At 45.1% G+C, this 18632-nt stretch overlaps 2 protein-coding genes across 3 annotated transcripts in view; both read left to right on the top strand.

Annotated features, from left to right (window-relative positions):
* Positions 1-61: 61 nt before the first annotated feature.
* cdc123 (cell division cycle 123 homolog (S. cerevisiae)) lies at positions 62-13066 on the top strand. Its single transcript, XM_064342563.1, has 13 exons — positions 62-274; positions 923-994; positions 1125-1191; positions 1468-1500; positions 2314-2409; positions 4109-4215; positions 6328-6376; positions 6495-6570; positions 7709-7831; positions 9318-9346; positions 10119-10247; positions 10670-10807; positions 11875-13066. The coding sequence occupies exons 1-13, from the start codon at positions 201-203 to the stop codon at positions 11911-11913; spliced, it is 1032 nt and encodes a 343-aa protein (XP_064198633.1). The 5' UTR covers positions 62-200; the 3' UTR covers positions 11914-13066.
* A 2665-nt stretch (positions 13067-15731) lies between these two features.
* The window catches only part of camk1da (calcium/calmodulin-dependent protein kinase 1Da), a 98142-nt gene continuing 95241 nt past the window's right edge, over positions 15732-18632 (top strand). The window contains exon 1 of one of the 2 annotated variants that reach the window (XM_064342559.1): positions 15732-16349. In XM_064342559.1, coding sequence (XP_064198629.1) covers positions 16255-16349 — 95 coding nt within the window. In that variant the 5' untranslated portion in view covers positions 15732-16254. The other variant, XM_064342560.1, reaches the window with a different exon arrangement.

Genomic DNA, 18632 nt, shown 5'->3' with positions numbered 1-18632 from the left:
CATTTGGCACCGTTGTAAATAATTATTATAATAACAGGTCGATCATTTAAACAATGGAATAATTTTAGGCAATATACTTTCTCATAACCTTGAACAATTACAAAAGTAATCACACACGTTTTGCGGAACGATTTGCATTTCATTCGATATTCTTCAGTGAGTGTTTTGCAGTTGAACACAGCTACTGTCACTGAAGCAGAATGAAGAAAGAACAGGTTGTAAACTGCCAGTTCTCCGTTTGGTACCCTATATTTAAGAAACATACGATTAAAAGGTATCGTTTGGCTTTTTTTCTGTATGAATTAAAATCTAAATACCTGTGTTGGTCGCTTGGTAGCAAGCTAACTGAAAACGAAGTCGACAAATCGGGTAGCTAGCTATCAAGCGTGGTTATAATTAGCGCTAGCTAGCTACTAGCTATGCAGCAGGGATAGATTGTTTCAGGCGTTACTGAACAGCTGCGAACTCTTTAGTTGTCCATTCAATCGGCAATACTGTCATTGTGACAATCGCAAGTGTTATGAATGATAGCAACATGGCTCACTTGCATTTTCTAGCTAGAAGGTTTTACTCTTCAACATTCTGTCTGGTTTCTGCAATTAAACGCTATTGTTATGTAATTGTAATAACCCGGAGTACAAACATAAACGCTATTTAGTGTTGAATACAACACAATACTGTGCAGAAAAATAAATAGTTGTAGCTATGACAAGGAAGGGTAGGCTAATGCATACACAAATTACCCATCACTGTCTACGGGCTTGAAAGGTCAGGATATTGATTTCTATCTAGCATTACAATTAATACTAAGCTTGTATTTTTTTGGAAATTAAACAACTTGCTTGTGTTTTCATTGCTGTTGTGCCATTGCCCTAGCATCCAGCTCAGCAGATTGTGATGCCACTGTTTCTCTCTTTCCCAGTTTGATTCTTCCCTTACCTCAGAATGTGATTGAATATTTACTGGATGACGGGACCCTTGTAGTAGCTGAAAGGTAAGCCTGGATTTTTTTTGCTGTTGTGCCATATAGAAATTTGACAGTGTGACTCTACTTCAGTTAATGTGAATATTTTACCTTTGCAAATACAAAACATAACTGAGTAACCTGATTGATCTTGTTTTAGTGAAGACAACACGCAACAATCTTCAACAAACACTGCAGGCTGTGAGAACGAGGAGGAGGATATCCAGGTTAGAGACATTATATTTGAATATCTCAGAATGCACTTGAAAGTAAAGAGTCCATTTCATGACAACGGTGAAGAAAACGGGACATTAGTTGCCAGACGCTCAGATTTTCAAATGAAAATTTTAAAATGCAGTTTATATTCCCAGGTAATATTTTAAGTATGATATTTCCCAAGATGATAAAAAATAACTCAAGCAGTTGGTTCTCCACAACTATCTCATCTTCACTAAGATTCATTTCTTAGCAACTGTCTTACTTTGTCTTCCCCTGCTTTCTAGTGGTCGGATGACGAGACTACAACCACTGTCACAGTAAGTTCATAATCACAAACCCGTACTTACTATTAGCTCCATTAGGGATTCATGTTTGCTTGTTCCTCAGTTGCACTGGACAAACGTATCAGTCATTTTGTGAACACGCAGACAGAAAAAGGTATAAATAGATTTTTTTTCACTTGCATTTAAGACTATCTAAGTTGAGTGCACCACATTTTGGATCAGGGTTTTCCTGGTGAATCTGTCTGGAGTCCGTGTTCTCAGGGTTTATGGAAATTGTAGTGCAGTGTTAAATGGGAGCCTATTTTTAAAAGCACAGGTATGGAGTTGTTGTACTGACAGTAAGATATGGATCAATCATATACTAGAATTGTATATATTTTATATATGCATTTTTACTATTATAACAAATATGAATACCATTTTCACTAAGATAACAACTAATCCATAATTGTAATTGATAACTAATACTGTAGTCTAGGTGGAGGGAGCCTGCGCATGATGAGGGAGTTCGACTCAAGCTTTCTCAGATGTAAACCAAACCTTACTGACCTTATTTGGGAGTCCGTGCATAATAAGTTATGATTTGCTAATGCTTCTGTGAGATTTGGACATATCTATTTGCTATGTGAACTGACTCCCCTTCTGCAGAATTAAGAACATACTTATTCTTTCAATTTTTTGCCTCATACCCCTTTTAAACCAATTTTTGGAGTCTTTTAGGGTCTGTACACTTGGTTAAATTAATCTGTTTTATTGATTCACCGACTTTTCCATTTCCATGATTGGATGTACAGACTGGGAATGTCCATATTTTGGTTTTCTAATAATTGTGCTTTGTTTCCTCAGGCCCCTGAATTCCCAGAATTCAATGCAAAAGTTCAGGAAGCTATAAACCTCCTTGGGGGCCATGTCTTTCCCAAACTGAACTGGAGTGCTCCACGGGTGAGACCTACTAGAACTCTGGAAACCAGTAGAGGGATTACAGAACAGGATGTAGTGCTAGTAGTTATTATTTACTTGCATGTGTAACACATAACCATTTTACACACACACATACACACACACACAAATTTGGAGAGGTTAACAGAAATTTTAGCCTGGAAACATGCCTGTTGAACCTCAGGTCCAAAGGCCAGTGATTAGACCATTACTCAGTCATGACCCAAGTTTGGGGCATAACTTAAAAGCTGTAATTATATTACATATTACTCCTTATATTACTCATTATATAGTATCATACTAACACTATACTGAGAGGCACTCCTGTCTGGAGTGGGAACACATCAGGTCAGAGCTAGCTTATTCCCCTTTCAGAATTATAATAATTCAACTCATTTTACATTACTTATTTGTTAAACTTGTGTTAAAGTATGTTATAGATTCTTTTTCCATAGTGCTTTTTGTGTGCTCATATGTACAGCCTCAGCATTGCTGTACAAGCTGCTCTGCAGTTAACTTAGGTGTATTTTCATGCTTTAGATGGTTAACCTCCTATTGCCCCAATACCAGCTATTGTAAAGCTTGCAGGCATTGTAAAACAATATCCTTCATCACAAAGAAACTGCCTGGGCCAATAGAAAACATAAACTAAAACTGAAATGAAATCAAACACCCCCGGATGTGAACTGTCCCTTGAAGGAACCTTGTCAGATTTAAGAACTGAAATCTTTCAAACCAAGTAAGGCGTACAAGGCTAAGCCAGAAGCTGAAATATCCCTTTAAATTTAAAATTCATCATTTTTTAATTATCTTCAGACACTAATAAAAACACCTACAGCCTGATACATGTAATTGCCTGCTTGACAAGCACTTCTGAGACCAATTAGCCCTAATGGTGCTTGTGAGAAGAACCATGATCCTGTTTAATCGCAGAAGCATATGAACATCAGAATTAATCCTCTCGGATGCATGCTGTTGTTTTTGCTGTTTTGATATCGATCATCTATTCATGTGTGGGTACTTGTTCTCTGTCATTTGGGCATTTAGCTTGTCAAGATGCTGTGCCCATCTCTATCATGAAATCAAATATATGCAGCCATGCATATAAGCAGCCGTATTTCCTTTCCTTTAACCTCCCCGAACTCCCATAGTTCATTGCAGGGTCATTGTCTGTGAGTTCTTTTAGATGCTGGTGTATGCTCGAGTGGAGTTGTGTTGCAGTGCCAACTCATAACACCAGTTTTGCCAAACAAAGCAACTTATGAAAATAAATTTAGCTTAATTTGTTTATTTGTTACTTTTACAGTAAATTTAAGTAATGGCATATGGATTGAATTACAGTAAAGTGGGGTGAAGTTTTCCTTTAAGTAAATGATTTACTTGGGTCTTTCATTTCCACAGTAAAACACAAGGACTGTAACTGTTAACGTTGTGTTTATCAATATCTATAAACCACAGACCATATTGGATGATTGTTTTTCAGGGCAAAGTGCTGCAATAGGATAGTTTACATTCTTACATCTAATAGTACTATGATGTTTGGCTACTGTAATTTGAGCTACCGTAATTACTGCGATCACCAGCGGCTTATTTAAAATTACAGTGCACATTCAATATACTTCTTTATTCACAGACACTGTGTTTATTTCCCCGGAGCACATAGACATCGCTGTGTGTGATGCGTGTGTCTCTCTCTCTCCAGGATGCGAACTGGATCGCCCTGAACAACTCCCTGCAGTGCCAGAGCCTGCGAGACATCTTCCTCCTCTTCAAGAGCTCCGATTTCATCGCTCACGACTTCACCCAGCCGTGAGTGACACGCACTCAGGGCCCCGCAGAGTCCCCGGCGGCCTGCACCCCCCCGGGCCCCGGGCCCCTGACCCGTGTGGGTTTTGGGGCATTATATGAGCTCACATTACCGCTCGGTCCTTATCCCGGATGGCGAGCGGCTCCAGGCCGGATCTGCACCGATTCCTGCCCGAAAGTCCGCACCGCCGAACCGGAACCGGCGCAGATCTGGCCCCGGAGTCGCTTCCTGTCTGGGAACACGCGGCTCACCTGAATGCCCGTTTTCTGCATCGGGTCACAGAGTAAACACAGCAAAGTGTGCAGCTCTTCGTCTTTGCAGTGTTGTGTAATTTGACGCTCGGCGCTGCGCACTGCAGGGATGAGCGCGTTCGTGTCGCCGCTGTGTGTGGAGGGCTGTGTGCGGAGAGCTGTGTGTGTCGCCGCTGTGTGTGGAGGGCTGTGTGTGGAGAGCTGTGTGTGGAGAGCTGTGTGCGGAGGGCTGTGTGTGTCGCCGCTGTGTGTGGAGAGCTGTGTGTGTCGCCGCTGTGTGCGGAGAGCTGTGTGTGGAGGGCTGTGTGTGGAGGGCTGTGTGTGTCGCCGCTGTGTGCGGAGGGCTGTGTGTGGAGGGCTGTGTGCGGAGGGCTGTATGTGGAGGGCTGTGTGCGGAGGGCTGTGTGTGTCGCCGCTGTGTGTGGAGAGCTGTGTGTGGAGGGCTGTGTGTGGAGAGCTGTGTGCGGAGGGCTGTGTGTGTCGCCGCTGTGTGTGGAGAGCTGTGTGTGTCGCCGCTGTGTGCGGAGAGCTGTGTGTGGAGGGCTGTGTGTGGAGGGCTGTGGTGTCGCCGCTGTGTGCGGAGGGCTGTGTGTGGAGGGCTGTGTGCGGAGGGCTGTATGTGGAGGGCTGTGTGTGGAGGGCTGTGTGTGTCGCCGCTGTGTGTGGAGAGCTGTGTGTGGAGGGCTGTGTGTGGAGAGCTGTGTGTGGAGGGCTGTGTGTGGAGGGCTGTGTGTGTCGCCGCTGTGTGTGGAGGGCTGTGTGTGGAGAGCTGTGTGTGGAGAGCTGTGTGTGGAGGGCTGTGTGTGTCGCCGCTGTGTGTGGAGAGCTGTGTGTGTCGCCGCTGTGTGCGGAGAGCTGTGTGCGGAGGGCTGTGTGTGGAGGGCTGTGTGTGTCGCCGCTGTGTGCGGAGGGCTGTGTGTGGAGGGCTGTGTGTGTCGCCGCTGTGTGTGGAGAGCTGTGTGTGTCGCCGCTGTGTGCGGAGAGCTGTGTGTGGAGGGCTGTGTGTGTCGCCGCTGTGTGTGGAGAGCTGTGTGTGTCGCCGCTGTGTGTGGAGGGCTGTGTGTGTCGCCGCTGTGTGCGGAGGGCTGTGTGTGGAGAGCTGTGTGGGGAGAGCTGTGTGTGGAGGGCTGTGTGTGGAGAGCTGTGTGTGGAGGGCTGTGTGTGGAGAGCTGTGTGCGGAGGGCTGTGTGTGTCGCCGCTGTGTGCGGAGGGCTGTGTGCGGAGGGCTGTGTGTGGAGGGCTGTGTGTGTCGCCGCTGTGTGCGGAGGGCTGTGTGCGGAGGGCTGACGTTCGCTCGGCTCGCCGTCCGCGGCGGAGGTGACCCGTCCTCGCGGCCCTCCTGAGCCCCGCCCTGTTCATCGTCCCGTCCTCCGCGCTGCTCCGCTCCTCCATCCGTCTCGCGTTCAGCAGAGAGAGGGGGGACGTTTCAGCAGGTGCAGCAGCAGCAGCAGCAGCTGGGGTTCATCTCGGGATCAGGAAGCGCTGAGAGAGAGATCAGAAGCCTCTCATCCCACTCTCCTTCTTCCTCTTCCATGTTGCTTTTTATAGCGTGAGCAATTTTCACTCGGGAAAGAGCTAGCTTGTGTGAATAGATTATTAATATGTACGAACAGCAATACATTCACAGGCCTGCTCTGTATGTGTGAAAAGTGCTCGCATAGGAATAAGAATGTGATAAACATGAAAAACACCTCATTTTAAAAATTTGAAAGGGATGTAATGTACTTGCACTATAATAATAATGCAGACTCTAATTTAGGGTATCATTACTCTTTATTGGACAGTAAAGGTAGAGTAGAACACATAGGTCCTGTTTTGGGGTCTCTTGACGTGCGGCTGTTTTGTGAAATGCCGTTTTTCCAGGTTCCTGCTTTGCAGCGATGACTCCCCGGACCCGGAGATAAGCTATGAGGTAGGGCCCTGCGCTCTTCGCCCGTCTCCGTCTTCGTACCATGAGTTTCCTGCGTCGAGGCCTCTCCTCCGGCGCACGCACTGAGACACGCCCCGCTCTGTTTCCCCCCCCCCCTCAGCTGGTGCTCAGGAAGTGGAGCGAGCTCATTCCGGGAGGAGAGTTCCGCTGCTTCGTCAAGGAGAACAAGCTGATAGGTACCGTGCCGAGAGAACGCATTTCATTTCATTTCATTTATTATACTGGGAAAAAGAAATTATGCCCCACCAGGAAATGTCTGTGAAAACCTTGGCCCTACTCAGCGAAATAACCCGGTTTGCAGAGGGTTCCTGTCCTGCTGTGGTAAAGGAAGGGAAGGGGAAAAAGAGAAAGAAATGGAGAGATAGAAGGTTGAATAAATGAGAATAGAATAGAGCAAATCAATAAAAATACATACACTCAGGAATAGATAGAATAGAATAAGAAGAAAGAATGAAATTTATAGGAAAAAAGACTAAAGATGTAAGCTATAGGCTAGAAACGAAATGCATAAATGACAATAAGACCAGCTGGCAGAGTTGACTATATGACCACCACCACACTGGAGAGAGAGAAAGACCGGCAGGTTTTATTTTTATTGTTTTTATTGTGAAGTGTTTTGAGAGCTATGTTGGTTTAGTGCACTTTAAATAAATTAGACTCTGCCTGTTGCCTCTGACTTTGAGTCTCGGGGGGAGATGGCGTGCGATTGGTCGTGGCTTCGCCTAGGGACAGCGGGTTTTAGTCGCCAAGCGACAGCTCCCGCCGTCGCTCTGTTGAACCGGCCTGCTGCACACGTTACCGAGCATGACCTCTCCCTCCCTGAACTGACGCCCTGAACTGATGAAGCAATGGGACGGCCTTCGACCGCGGCCCGGCGCTCCGAACTGGGGATAGAGAGACGTTTGGGGAAAAAGGCAAAGGACAGGCTGATGAGTAGACAGAGATGGGCGAGACAGGGCCGTTTTTGCCAAGACAGCTGGTGGAGAAGGGAGCAACAGGTGCAGCCAATCGTACGCGAGAGACAGAGGTACACACAGGGATACGAACGTACGGAGAGACGAGGAGCTCGTCTGATCAAGTGAGAACGAGAGAGGCGTGGGAAAGAGCAGAACAAAAGCGTCGGGGGACAGGGGGGGACTAGGTATACGAGAGCGACAGGTTCGCAGACGAACGCTGACGCGGCGCGAGCTGAGGGTAGCGTAGCCGGACAGCAGCGACCAGCGAGGAAACACCATAGGGGCTCGGTGGGGGGGGGGGGGATCCCTATCAGGAGTAGGGAGATGTCATGCCCCCGCTCTCCTTCCCCCCCTCCAGGCATCTCCCAGAGAGACTACACCCAGTACTACCAGCACATCTACAAGCAGCAGGACGCCATCTGCAGCTCCATACTGGACTTCTTCAAGGAGCACGTCCAGTACAAGTTCCTGGAGGAGGACTGTGAGTAATGCTCTGTGCGTACGAGTCCGCACAGCAGGTGTGCGTGTGAACACGCGTGCGTGGATACATGGGCTCTTCAGACCAAGTCTAGAGTAGGGCTGTTCCAATTAACATGCTAATCGGTCCAATTATCCGCCTAGTGCTTTGATCGCTGACTCATTTTAGGAAAAAAAAAATGTATCTCTCTTTCCAATGTGAAATTTTAATATTTTTAATATTTAATGCACGTTCTGCTATCTGGGGAAAAAGGGAAGTGGCGCAAAATCGTGAACCGCCGGGTCATTAAATCCGCTAGCATTTACACGGACGCTGTGGTTGTTGGCTCACCGCGGAGGGAAAACACGACCGTAAAAAAACAAAGTGGAGTGCCTGCATTGTAAACAGAGCTTTTCATATAAGCAGGGGGAGGTGGATAGTTTTCCCTATCGCCTGGAGCAAAGCACCCATGGCTATTGTTAGTCGGCTAAATGAAAATGGGCGATGGGCAGACTTCCAGCGGCCCATCTGACTCGGCTGGGTTGGCGGCATGTGACATTAAGCAAACGACTCCGGGTTTCAAGTCAACGCCACTGAGTGCATCAAAAAGAAAAAGCACCTACTAACTCGATTGCGGGCTTTGATTGTATCAAATGGCTGACCAATTATGATGGGCAAGGGCAGGGAGTTATGATGGTCAAGGACAAGGGCCTCCATGTAGCGCTGGATTCTTAACGATGCTTTCTTAACTAATCTGATGAATTAAACAAATGGAAAAAAAAAAACATCACTATTCACTTTTAACAGTTTGACAACCGTGATTTAAAGTGCTGTGTGCAGTTATGGGCACCACTTTATAAGAAAGATATAGACGCTTTTGAAAAGGTGCAAAGAAGGGCAATTAGGTCGGTTCCGTGTGTGAAATGTAACGATTACAAGGAAATACTTTTGACTCTTATTTTAGTCAGGATCAACAAACAGGAGACTTAGGGGCATTATAGGGGTCATTATAGGGTTTAGCAAAGTCAGCTAAACAGTCAGCTAAGTAGATTTTTTTTGGGTTGAATGCTGCCAGCGGAGCACGGGGCACGAGTTGAAATTAGCTCCAGGTAAATTCCGTACAGACGCGGGGAAGTGTCCGCGCTGCGAGATGTCGATTTGCGGAGCCGCTTGGCCGGGTCGTCGAGTAAAGCGAGAGTCCCCGGGAGCGTTTGGGGCTTGATTTAGCGCTCGGCTCAGACGGGCTGAGTGGCCTGTACTCATCACGTGCTCTCATTATGTGTGGCCGTGCGTGTATAGATGAAGTCCCCCGTGGGCGTGTCAAGTTTCCTCTGGTTTTGCCACCCGTTGTTAGGCATCTAATACGCTGATTGGCTGATTATTGCTGCCTTCCATTAGAGGGATAGGTTAGCTTAGGCTAACATTATGACCTCTCTGTTGATAAAGAGCAATGTACTTGCCTGTGTATACAATGAGTCGTCTGATGACATCTTTGTTCTCTTCCTCACAGTTGTTTTAGACGTCTACAGGGATAGCTGGGTAAGTAGGAGTTTGTTTTCCTCCTGCTGATTGGTTTTTCGGAAACATGAGACACTCTTGCTTCTTTTCGAAAACCCGTGGGTTCTATTTGTTCTGGAGTCAGTGTAGGCTGTAAACTGCGCAGATTGCACCCTGTAGGGCGTACGCGTGACTGGTTTCCTCCACGAACATTGTTTTTTTTTTTGTTTTTTTTCATGCCTCAATGACTGTTGCAAAACATCTTTTTCTCATCATGTTGTTAAAATTGATTTGGCACGGAGGCTGACTTAAACTACAGCACTGCGGCCCCTGAGTAAATAAGAGAAAATGAGCTCACAGGTCCAATGGGAAAGGCTGAAGACTTTAACTAAAGCTCACAGAGCATTATGGGCGGCAGTGTAGCATAGTGGGTAAGGAACTGGGATTGTAACCAAAAGGTCATAGGTTCTATTCCTGGGTAGGACACTGCTGTTGTACCCTTGAGCAAGGTACTTAACCTGCATTACTACAGTATGTAAAAAGCTGTGTAAGTCGCTCTGGATAAGAGCGTCTGCTAAATGCATGTAATGTAATGCAATTACAGGTTGCTACAGGAGAGCTACTTAAAACACTGGAAAACCCTTCTGATGTAAAAAAAAAAAAAAAAAAAAAATAACCATTTAATTTTGTGTGACACTTTTCCGGTTGAAGCCAAATATTCACGGTTATGTTGGCGGGTCGTGAACCCCGTCCGTAGGCAAGATTTGCTTTTCAGTCATGTGACCGTAACGGTTTCTCTCCCTTCCCATCCCAGGGCAGGGTGTGGCTCATTGATCTGAACCCCTTCGGTGAAGTGACCGACTCCCTACTCTTCACCTGGGAGGAGCTGACCTCTGGACACAATCTGATGACCAATCAGATGGAGGGAGACCCTGCCCAACAAGTAGGACTCCCACCCCCCCCAATTCACCACGCCTACTCTTCCCAGCAGGCTCTGGATCCAAAGCTGTATTCATTTAATGCATTGATACACATCAACATAAGTAGCCCTCCATAGTTGCTGTCTATGTAACTGCGATATGTGTACAAACTTGGCTGTTGGGTAATAAGACCATGGAACTAGTCAATAACACTGGTTGTGCATTTCCAGGAAGTCAGCTTTACTGGTACATATGCAGCCAGAGAGAACTGTGACACTCTACCCAGCACACAGGAATGTGAAAGCAACATAACAACGAGCATACATAACAACAGCGGAATGGATTGATGTTGTGGTTTGGCTTCAGCTCGGGCCGTCTGACATCTATTTGTGTGTAACTGTGTGTGTGTGTGTGTTTGTGTGTGCGTGTTTCCTGCTCTATACAGGAAGTACCTGCGTTCCGCTACACCACCAGTGAGGTGACGTTCCAGCCCAGCCCGTGTCTCAGCTACCGGATCCCTCGCGACTTCGTTGACCTGTCCACGGGCGAGGACGCGTACAAGCTCATCGACTTCCTCAAACTGGTGAGCAGTTCCCCTTTGAGTGGTGCGCAAGGGGTCAGCTAAGAGTCAGCGCAACCTGCACTCGGTGGACGCTTTATTTAAATGTAATTTAACGGCAAACCCCAGGAGGAACAGCTCTGGGGGTTTGTCGAGTGTCCAGAACAAGCCGGGTCATTTTGCAAGAAAGGGGCGGAGCTCCTGAGGTCACGCACCCAGTCCCAGTAGTCAGGAGGGATGTGGTGTGGGAGGCAACGGTACCCACACACACTGCTGCCTTGAGCGTGTTTTTTTTTTTTTTTATCGTATTCACATTATTATGTAGGCACTTGCTTGTGTAGGCAGTAACAGAAAGTTCAGAACTTTTTATTTAATTTATTAAATTTTTTTGGTAAACATACATTCCACTGTCTTAGTCTTTATCCATCCCATTTCTACTGGATTTTACTGGAGCAAGTCAGATATGTGACCACCTTTGCCAGGGTGATACGGATTTGTGCCCACTTGAGACTGTGGCAGTCACACAAGACGCCCGTCGGCACCTCAGCCTAACCATTTCCTGTTCCTGTATTAACCACACTTCAGGATCCTGGTCGTGAAGTGCCAGAAATGCTTCTGGTTTATGCTCTATCCACACCCCTGACTACGTGACGGGATTAATCATTAGGCTTAATGACTTCGGGTCACCATGTGCTATAGGCCAGGGCTGCCCAATCCCGTTCATTCTTTATTGCAGGTTTTCATTCCTACCCTATCACAACACACCTCACTGAGCAGCTAAAGAACTAGTCGGGCTGCTAATTGGTAGTAGTCAGGTGGCGCCAAATTTGGGTTGAAATGAAAACGTGCAGGATGGTGGAACAGGATCGGGGGAACAGGATTGGGCAGCCCTGTTTTAGGCACTGAAAATTTCTCCATTCACATTGAATATTCAGACTCTGAATTGTCTCTTAATCGAACTGAAATCAGGCTCAGATGGACCAAAACCAGAAGCATCACTGGGGACTGTGAGACTTGGCTCTTCAGTACCCAGAATTGCTGTGTGCAAATTAGACTAATACTGACGTAATGTATTCTTTGTGTTTCTGCAGCAGAAAAGCCAGCAAGATGAATCTGATGAAGAGGCGTGAATAAGTGGCAAGGCAGAAGAAGAAAAGACAGAGCTTTTTGCTTAATAATAAAGTACTGTCTAATAGGTAATGCCTTCAGGCAGAAGTAGAGTCCAGACGCTGTGTGCATGAACATGAGCAGGCTTCTGTTTTGTGATTATTTTGAAAGTACAGACAAAATCTCGACTGGTGGGTTCTGTTGTCTTTTATCAGTACCGACGAGGCTCCTGTTTGAGTATTTATTTAAGTCCGCGAAGGTCCAAGACCTATGCAATATTCAGAGGAACTTGCTTTTTTTGCTGTAATATATTAGATCATTACTTCTTGCGAGTGGGATAATGTTTGCTGGTGTTGCCTGCTTGGTTAAAAAAAATAAAACAGGCAGGTTTTGAAGCTGCTTTGTGGCCCGACACAGCTGAATAGAAAGGCTGTATGCCTGGACATGTATGTTTTGTAAGCGGTGTTTAGTTTAAAGGGGTGCCTGGAAATCTTACGTCCAAGCAGGTTATCGGCGTGTGTGTGACTCCCGTCTGTGCTGGCTTCGTCTTTATCTGCCGCTTAAACAAATATGTCCACCAGAGCATTGGCAGTCATGTCCGTGGATGGATTAACACAAAGAGAAGCGTGTAAAACGATATCCTTGCTGACTTTCAGTGGGATGGGGTGGGGGAGGGAAACCCCGAAAAGGTCAGTTTGAGTTCTTTTGCACCAGTAATTCAATAAACATCACACATCACCTTGTTTATTTTATTTGGGTACCAGCATCTTCTTTCAGTAATACGAAATTATACACAAGCCTTTTCACTTTACTGTTAAAAAAATAATAATAATTTAAAAAGGAAATGGTCTCAATTCCAGCATTCTTGTTACACTCTTGTGGTTGTCTTGATGTCTCCTACTCAAGCTTTTTTGGATGGGAGTATTTTTGGGGTATTTCTGCCTCCTGTGTATGGTGAATACTTTAGTGAGTCCATAGAAGGAAGACTTTTAATAAAGCATTCAGATGTACTGTAGTACCTGTACTGTCTACTTGAGTTGAGAGCATAAATGGAATAAATTTTAGAAAGGCCAGTAATCCCAGAATGTAAAACATTCTTTTTTTGTGCTATGGTAGATTATTACATGAATGCAATAATGATTCCAAACCTGCCTACATTATAAAATGCATCGGAAACGCTGTTGATCCTTTTGTATTTTTTTGTATTTTCACAAAGCTTTGAGCTCAAAAATATTGGACATAAATATATTAACAATATCTCAAGCCAGCCATATACCATAATGAAGATGTTCAATTCAGTCAAAAAAATTATTTGGTTGTACTTCACTATTTAGTATGATTTTATGAACTACAGATGGAGAAGAAAAAATGTAGTGTCAATATCCTCCTCTAGGGGGTGCAACACACTCAAAAACCATTCCTGGAAGTTCCGAAAGGTGTCGGTGTAATATAATTGTGCTGAGGACAATTATCTGATGATTGTGTGACACATTTATACAGTAATTAGAGGGGTTGATTATATTTGCATATCAAATTGGTATATATCAAATTATGTAATGTTGGGATTTTCTTGCAGCAGCGAGCATGAATTGTTTATATGAATTTTGGTGTTTTATGAGCTCTGGAGAGCAGGGGTGAGAGAAGGGGATTGTTTTCAGTCTGGGGAATACGGTCCGAGTGGAATGGTCTGGTGACTTTGGCCAGTTTGTCACGGTAAATATCAATCATTTCCCTCACACCGGCAAAGCACCGGCACTGGATTGGAAAACCTCTCTGCCTGAAGACCGGAGAGCTCGGCGAGCTGCGATTGATTTAGAACAAAAATTTTAAAAATGTACAAAAAATGGATTCGGGCGAATTTTAAAAAATTTCAGGGAGCCTGTTTTTGGCCTTTTATAGGGGTTCAGCAGAGTGGCTCAGACTTGTGCGGGTTGTAATAAACCTTGACATTAGACAGCCAAGGTCAGTATCACATTCCCCAGCATGCAGAAATGGCAGCATAAATATATTAATACGATAACGCTCGGTGTGAGGGGGCTGAGAGCTGAAAAGGCCTGACCCTGGGAGGCTGCGGCTGTGGACGACGCGCGCTGCCCTTGCGTCTGAAGACGACGGGACGGAGACGACGGTAGTGGCGCGGGGCAGTGGCCTGTCTGGTGTCTGTGCTCGTGCGTTGAATCTCGCCAGAGAAATTGGGTTTTTTGCTCCCGCCCCATGAGACACCACGGCTCGATAATGAAGTGCCGTGGTTAACCTTGGGGTGGGGGTGGGGTGCGGGGGGTTGGGGGAGGTTGCTGCAGTGTCCTTACACCGATGCCAGGCCACATTAGCATTCTGGGGGAATGTCCTGCTTCCCTGCTTGTTTCAGTCACCCTGCAGTCTGCTAGCCTTGCTGTGGCTGATAAAATAAAGCCTGCTCGCTTACAGGGCCTCATAAACCTCGTTTCAGTCAGGGCTACGGGAACCCTATAGCTTTTTATCTTCCTAAAGAGGGGGAGGGGGGAGGGGAAAAACTGTCAAATCAAACTAGAGAAATCTGCTGACTCAGTGCTGGGTTCAGTGCTCAGCTGAAGGCGGGGGGGGCGGGGAGGCCGGGAGGGAGTGTGGAGGAATAGATTTTCTTGAATGAGAACTGCAGTAGTTTGCAGCTGGAATACTCATGAGTGCCGTACAGCGAGGCGTGTCTGAACAACACCAGCAAAAATTTCTGGTTAATAATACTACGGCTCACGTTGTCAGAGTTCTGTGCTATAGTATTTTTTTTTTTTTTTTTTTATGAGGGCGGTTCACTGTTTCTTAGAAAACACTGCTGCAGGCTCCAAACTGATGCCTTTACATCAAAGTCAACTGTACAATCGTAATCAAGCTGAAACACCTTCAAACGGGTTTCTGCCTAGTATGGGAAGGGGAAGGGGCTGACTAATTAAATTTATGCATGGATGTGTGGCCCTTGTCCAACGTAACCACAAGTTTGCAAAACAATGGATGGTACTGCCCTACAGTGGATAAGCAACTGTGCTTCTGAGGTCAGACCTCCCAGAATGCTCAGATGTCCTCATCACCTGAGACTATCAGTGTGGTGGTGAACCACTGGGCTTCTGACATCCAGTGTTGTTTAGGTCTATTTGATTTAAAATACAGAAAATGATAACGATTTGTTTTTGTTTTTTAAACATTCAATGTTACGAAATTATTTTTCATTCAGAAAGGCTGAAGACAATCTTATCAATGTGATACCTTTATATAATAATAATAATAATAATAATAATAATAATAGCACTAGTAGGCATAGTTGTAGTATTAAAAAGGGTTTAAAGGTCTGCCCGTTGACAATAAAATCTTAAATCAACTGAAATCTATTTCCATTTAAAATATTCCGATTTTATATTGTAAGTCTGTATGGATTTACCTCCACATTGCTAATGTTATCGAAATATTGTCTTAAATTAAAGTTAACAAAATACATTTAAAAGTTGTTTCATCTATGGATGAAGGCAAAATATATAAGTTTCTGTCCAAATAACAATCCTCAACATTGTAGCCTCACGGCAAAATTGAACAGAAGCTAACGAAACTCATTCACTCGCACAAAAACTGCTCCAATAATAATCAGACGAGTCGTCAGTTGTATTGAAACCATCTCCCTGCCGTTTAGGTCCGTTTAAATTAGCCTACTGCAATACGCTAATTTACGCAATACCCTATTACATTTATTCTTGAAGCATGTTTAAAAAAAACTGACCGTGTGTAGTAAAACACCCGCTTGGCTTGGACGCGAGCGTGGTTTTGGTGCAATGCGAATTATCACACACACGCACGCACGCACGCACACACACACACACACACAGACACACACCGTTGACAGCTCGAGCGGTGAGCAGCATCCTACTCGTTCTCTCATTGCCATAACAACCAATGGCACAGTCAGCGTGGTTCAATAACATATCCGTCTCCGTAATAACCATTTTGATTGAACATATCTACAAAGAATTTCGCTTCTTTAAGGGGTGAAAAGTCTTCGCAGAGGACAGTGCCAAACGAAGGTAACATATACCCCCAACAATTTAGCTAGGCTACGCAAAACAGATTAGCTCAGTAACCTGCAGGTGCATCCGCCAGGAGAAAACCAGCCTTCTTCAGCGGCGTGTGCCGATGCGGAACACTTCAGTTTGACAAAGAAAGAAAAGAGAAATCGAGGGCGGCGGTGACAAATCGAAAAGGAAAACAATAAGGAGAAAACTGTCCGACCTCGCTTACTGCGCGTGGCTGTCTGTGTGAGCAGGAAGTGCAACTCGAAGCGTGGGAAAGCGTTATTTACTCTGGGGGTTTTGTAATTCAGCTTTTGCGTTTTCCCCGGTTCCATCATGGCAAGGGAGAATGGCGAGTCTGGGACGGGATCGTGGAAAAAGCAAGTAGACGACATCAAGAAAATATTCGAATTCAAGGAGATCCTTGGAACGTGAGTAACTGTATAATTCGACTTTGCCTTATAATCAGTTAAGACGTGTCCCCAAATGCATCGTATGCGCTACAGTAGGCCCCAGAAACTTTGTTGCCGAAAATAGTGATGTGCTCTGTGGCACTCTGTAAAGCCGGGGCGGTGATGATATGGAATATAGCCTAAGGAAACGCTTCACTGAACAAACATTCGAGTGATAAAAAGCTTGAAAACCTATTGACCATTTACAAGTAGACTACGTATAATGATCATTGCGTCGATCACACTTTCAGGTGTGCAACTGGGGACATTTTAAATGCGTAATTTAAATTTATTTTACATAAAAATTAGAAGACAGACACGGAAAAGCGGGTCGGAGAGGAACAGTTACTTTGATTAATTTTAACGCAAGGCAGTTTGGACTCTTTGAATTGGTTAGGCCTAATTCGCAATTTAAAAATAAAATAAACAACTGTCGTAAATGCTTACTTTCACAGGACTTCACATGATAGGCTATTCCTTTCGAATTTTAGATCTTATTTGGAATGTTCTTCCCTTTATTTTGTAGTCTACTCTGTAAACCAACCGTCTACCCGTCACGGATAAACTGTATTATAGCGTGCAGGATGGCCTTTCTCGCTGGGAGATTGGAGACTGAAATTAATTAAGTCTGCGACCTTTAAGGAGCGATTGGAGTTGTAGTGGTTATCACGTTGTTACGTATTCCGGATTTTTTGCGGACACTGTCCAGCAGTTGCCTGCGTTCATAAGAGTAGGTTTAGGCACAACAATTTTAGACCAGCTGTAACGCTGTTTGGTTTGGCGGCGTTATCACGGACAATAAACCTTGAAGCATTATATCTGTCCGGTAAAAGCGGGTGTGACCGTTAATAGCGTGTTGCTATAGTCCAAGTGAAGCATCGTCATTATAAGAAATAATGTCTCTTCGGGCAGTAGCCTTGTAACAACACACAGGCTGATGTTGTCCCCTGCAGCAGACTTAAGAATGCATCAACGGAGACCGTGAGTTCCCTTTCACTGTCATTTTATTTCTTTTCGGCCAAAGGGAGTGAGTGACATTGGCACGAGCACAAACCAGTGACAGGCTTGGATTAACGCCCAGGGATTATGGGAGATGGGGTTAACCTCCGGGAATAGACGGGTCTGGTCATTGCAGGTTGCATAACAACATTCTGAAAGTAATGTAGGCTTATTTAAAAGTAGTGATTGGAAAGGTATCACGGTAAACACTTTGTATCATTTATAAATTATTTGTTTTGATAAATGCTAATATTCTCCTTTCTGTGCTAAATTGAGATCACATATCCAGGTGTTGTGGAAATGGATAACAGTACGTTTATCGAAGGGCAAAGCACATAGAACTGCCTGAGCCTTTCGAAGTTCGCTATTGCGGAATGCATCCATGCATGACAAACGTGCGTGCAGCAATTCCCTTTTAGAAAATACAAAACCTGACGGGAAATAAAAAATGATGTGGCTGTGGCTCTTTATAGCCTAATTTAGAAGGGCACGGTCCTTAAATACCCCCTGATAGCAGTTGATTTTCCTTTGCTTGAACAAATTCTGCGTTTTAATTCACGCTCTCGTCGATCGAAGGGTTCTCAAGGACACAAGTTGTTTGGGAATCGTCGGGCAGGGATAGGACAGAAACGGCGGGGATCTTGCCTGTTCACACCACTCACCCGTTTTGGTGCAGGGAAGTTGTGGCGAGAATACGAGGCCATTACCCAAGAGGTTGTGTTCTGAGAAAGTCTTAAATTCTTGTGTACGGCTCACCTGCAAACTTAATTCCTCTCTGGCGTCCGATTGTGACACGGTCACTTAAGGTAACCGTGTAAACAGTGTGGTACTCCCTCTTTAAGACCATTATGCAACTGCTGTCTGAACCTCACGGACATTACCTGGTGTTCCCCTGTTTGGTTCGTGGCACCACTTGTTCTGCAGTGTTTATGAACTCTAACCATTTTGGTCCCAGCACTGGCAACAAAACCACTTGGCTGAAATCTAGGAACTGGGAGAGTAGCAGTGACAGCACAAAAAAAGGAACCGTGTCTTGAATTGAATTTTCTTACCATCGATCACACTTGCAATTGATTTCTGTTGTTTCTAAGGACACAAACCAGGTGGCAGTTCTAATTTTACAACAGAACCACAAAGACATAAAACTGCTCTTTTCATAATTTACACTTGTGCGATTTAACACGTCCCTTGGTCAGATCGCTGTCGATTTCGGCACGTCAGAATACGTCCTGCCCGAAAAAGCCCCCCCCCCCGACCCATTGT

Source organism: Anguilla rostrata, chromosome 7, assembly GCF_018555375.3.
Source record: "Anguilla rostrata isolate EN2019 chromosome 7, ASM1855537v3, whole genome shotgun sequence".
Classification (NCBI taxonomy): domain Eukaryota; kingdom Metazoa; phylum Chordata; class Actinopteri; order Anguilliformes; family Anguillidae; genus Anguilla; species Anguilla rostrata.
This window is presented reverse-complemented; position numbering and strand designations above follow the sequence as displayed.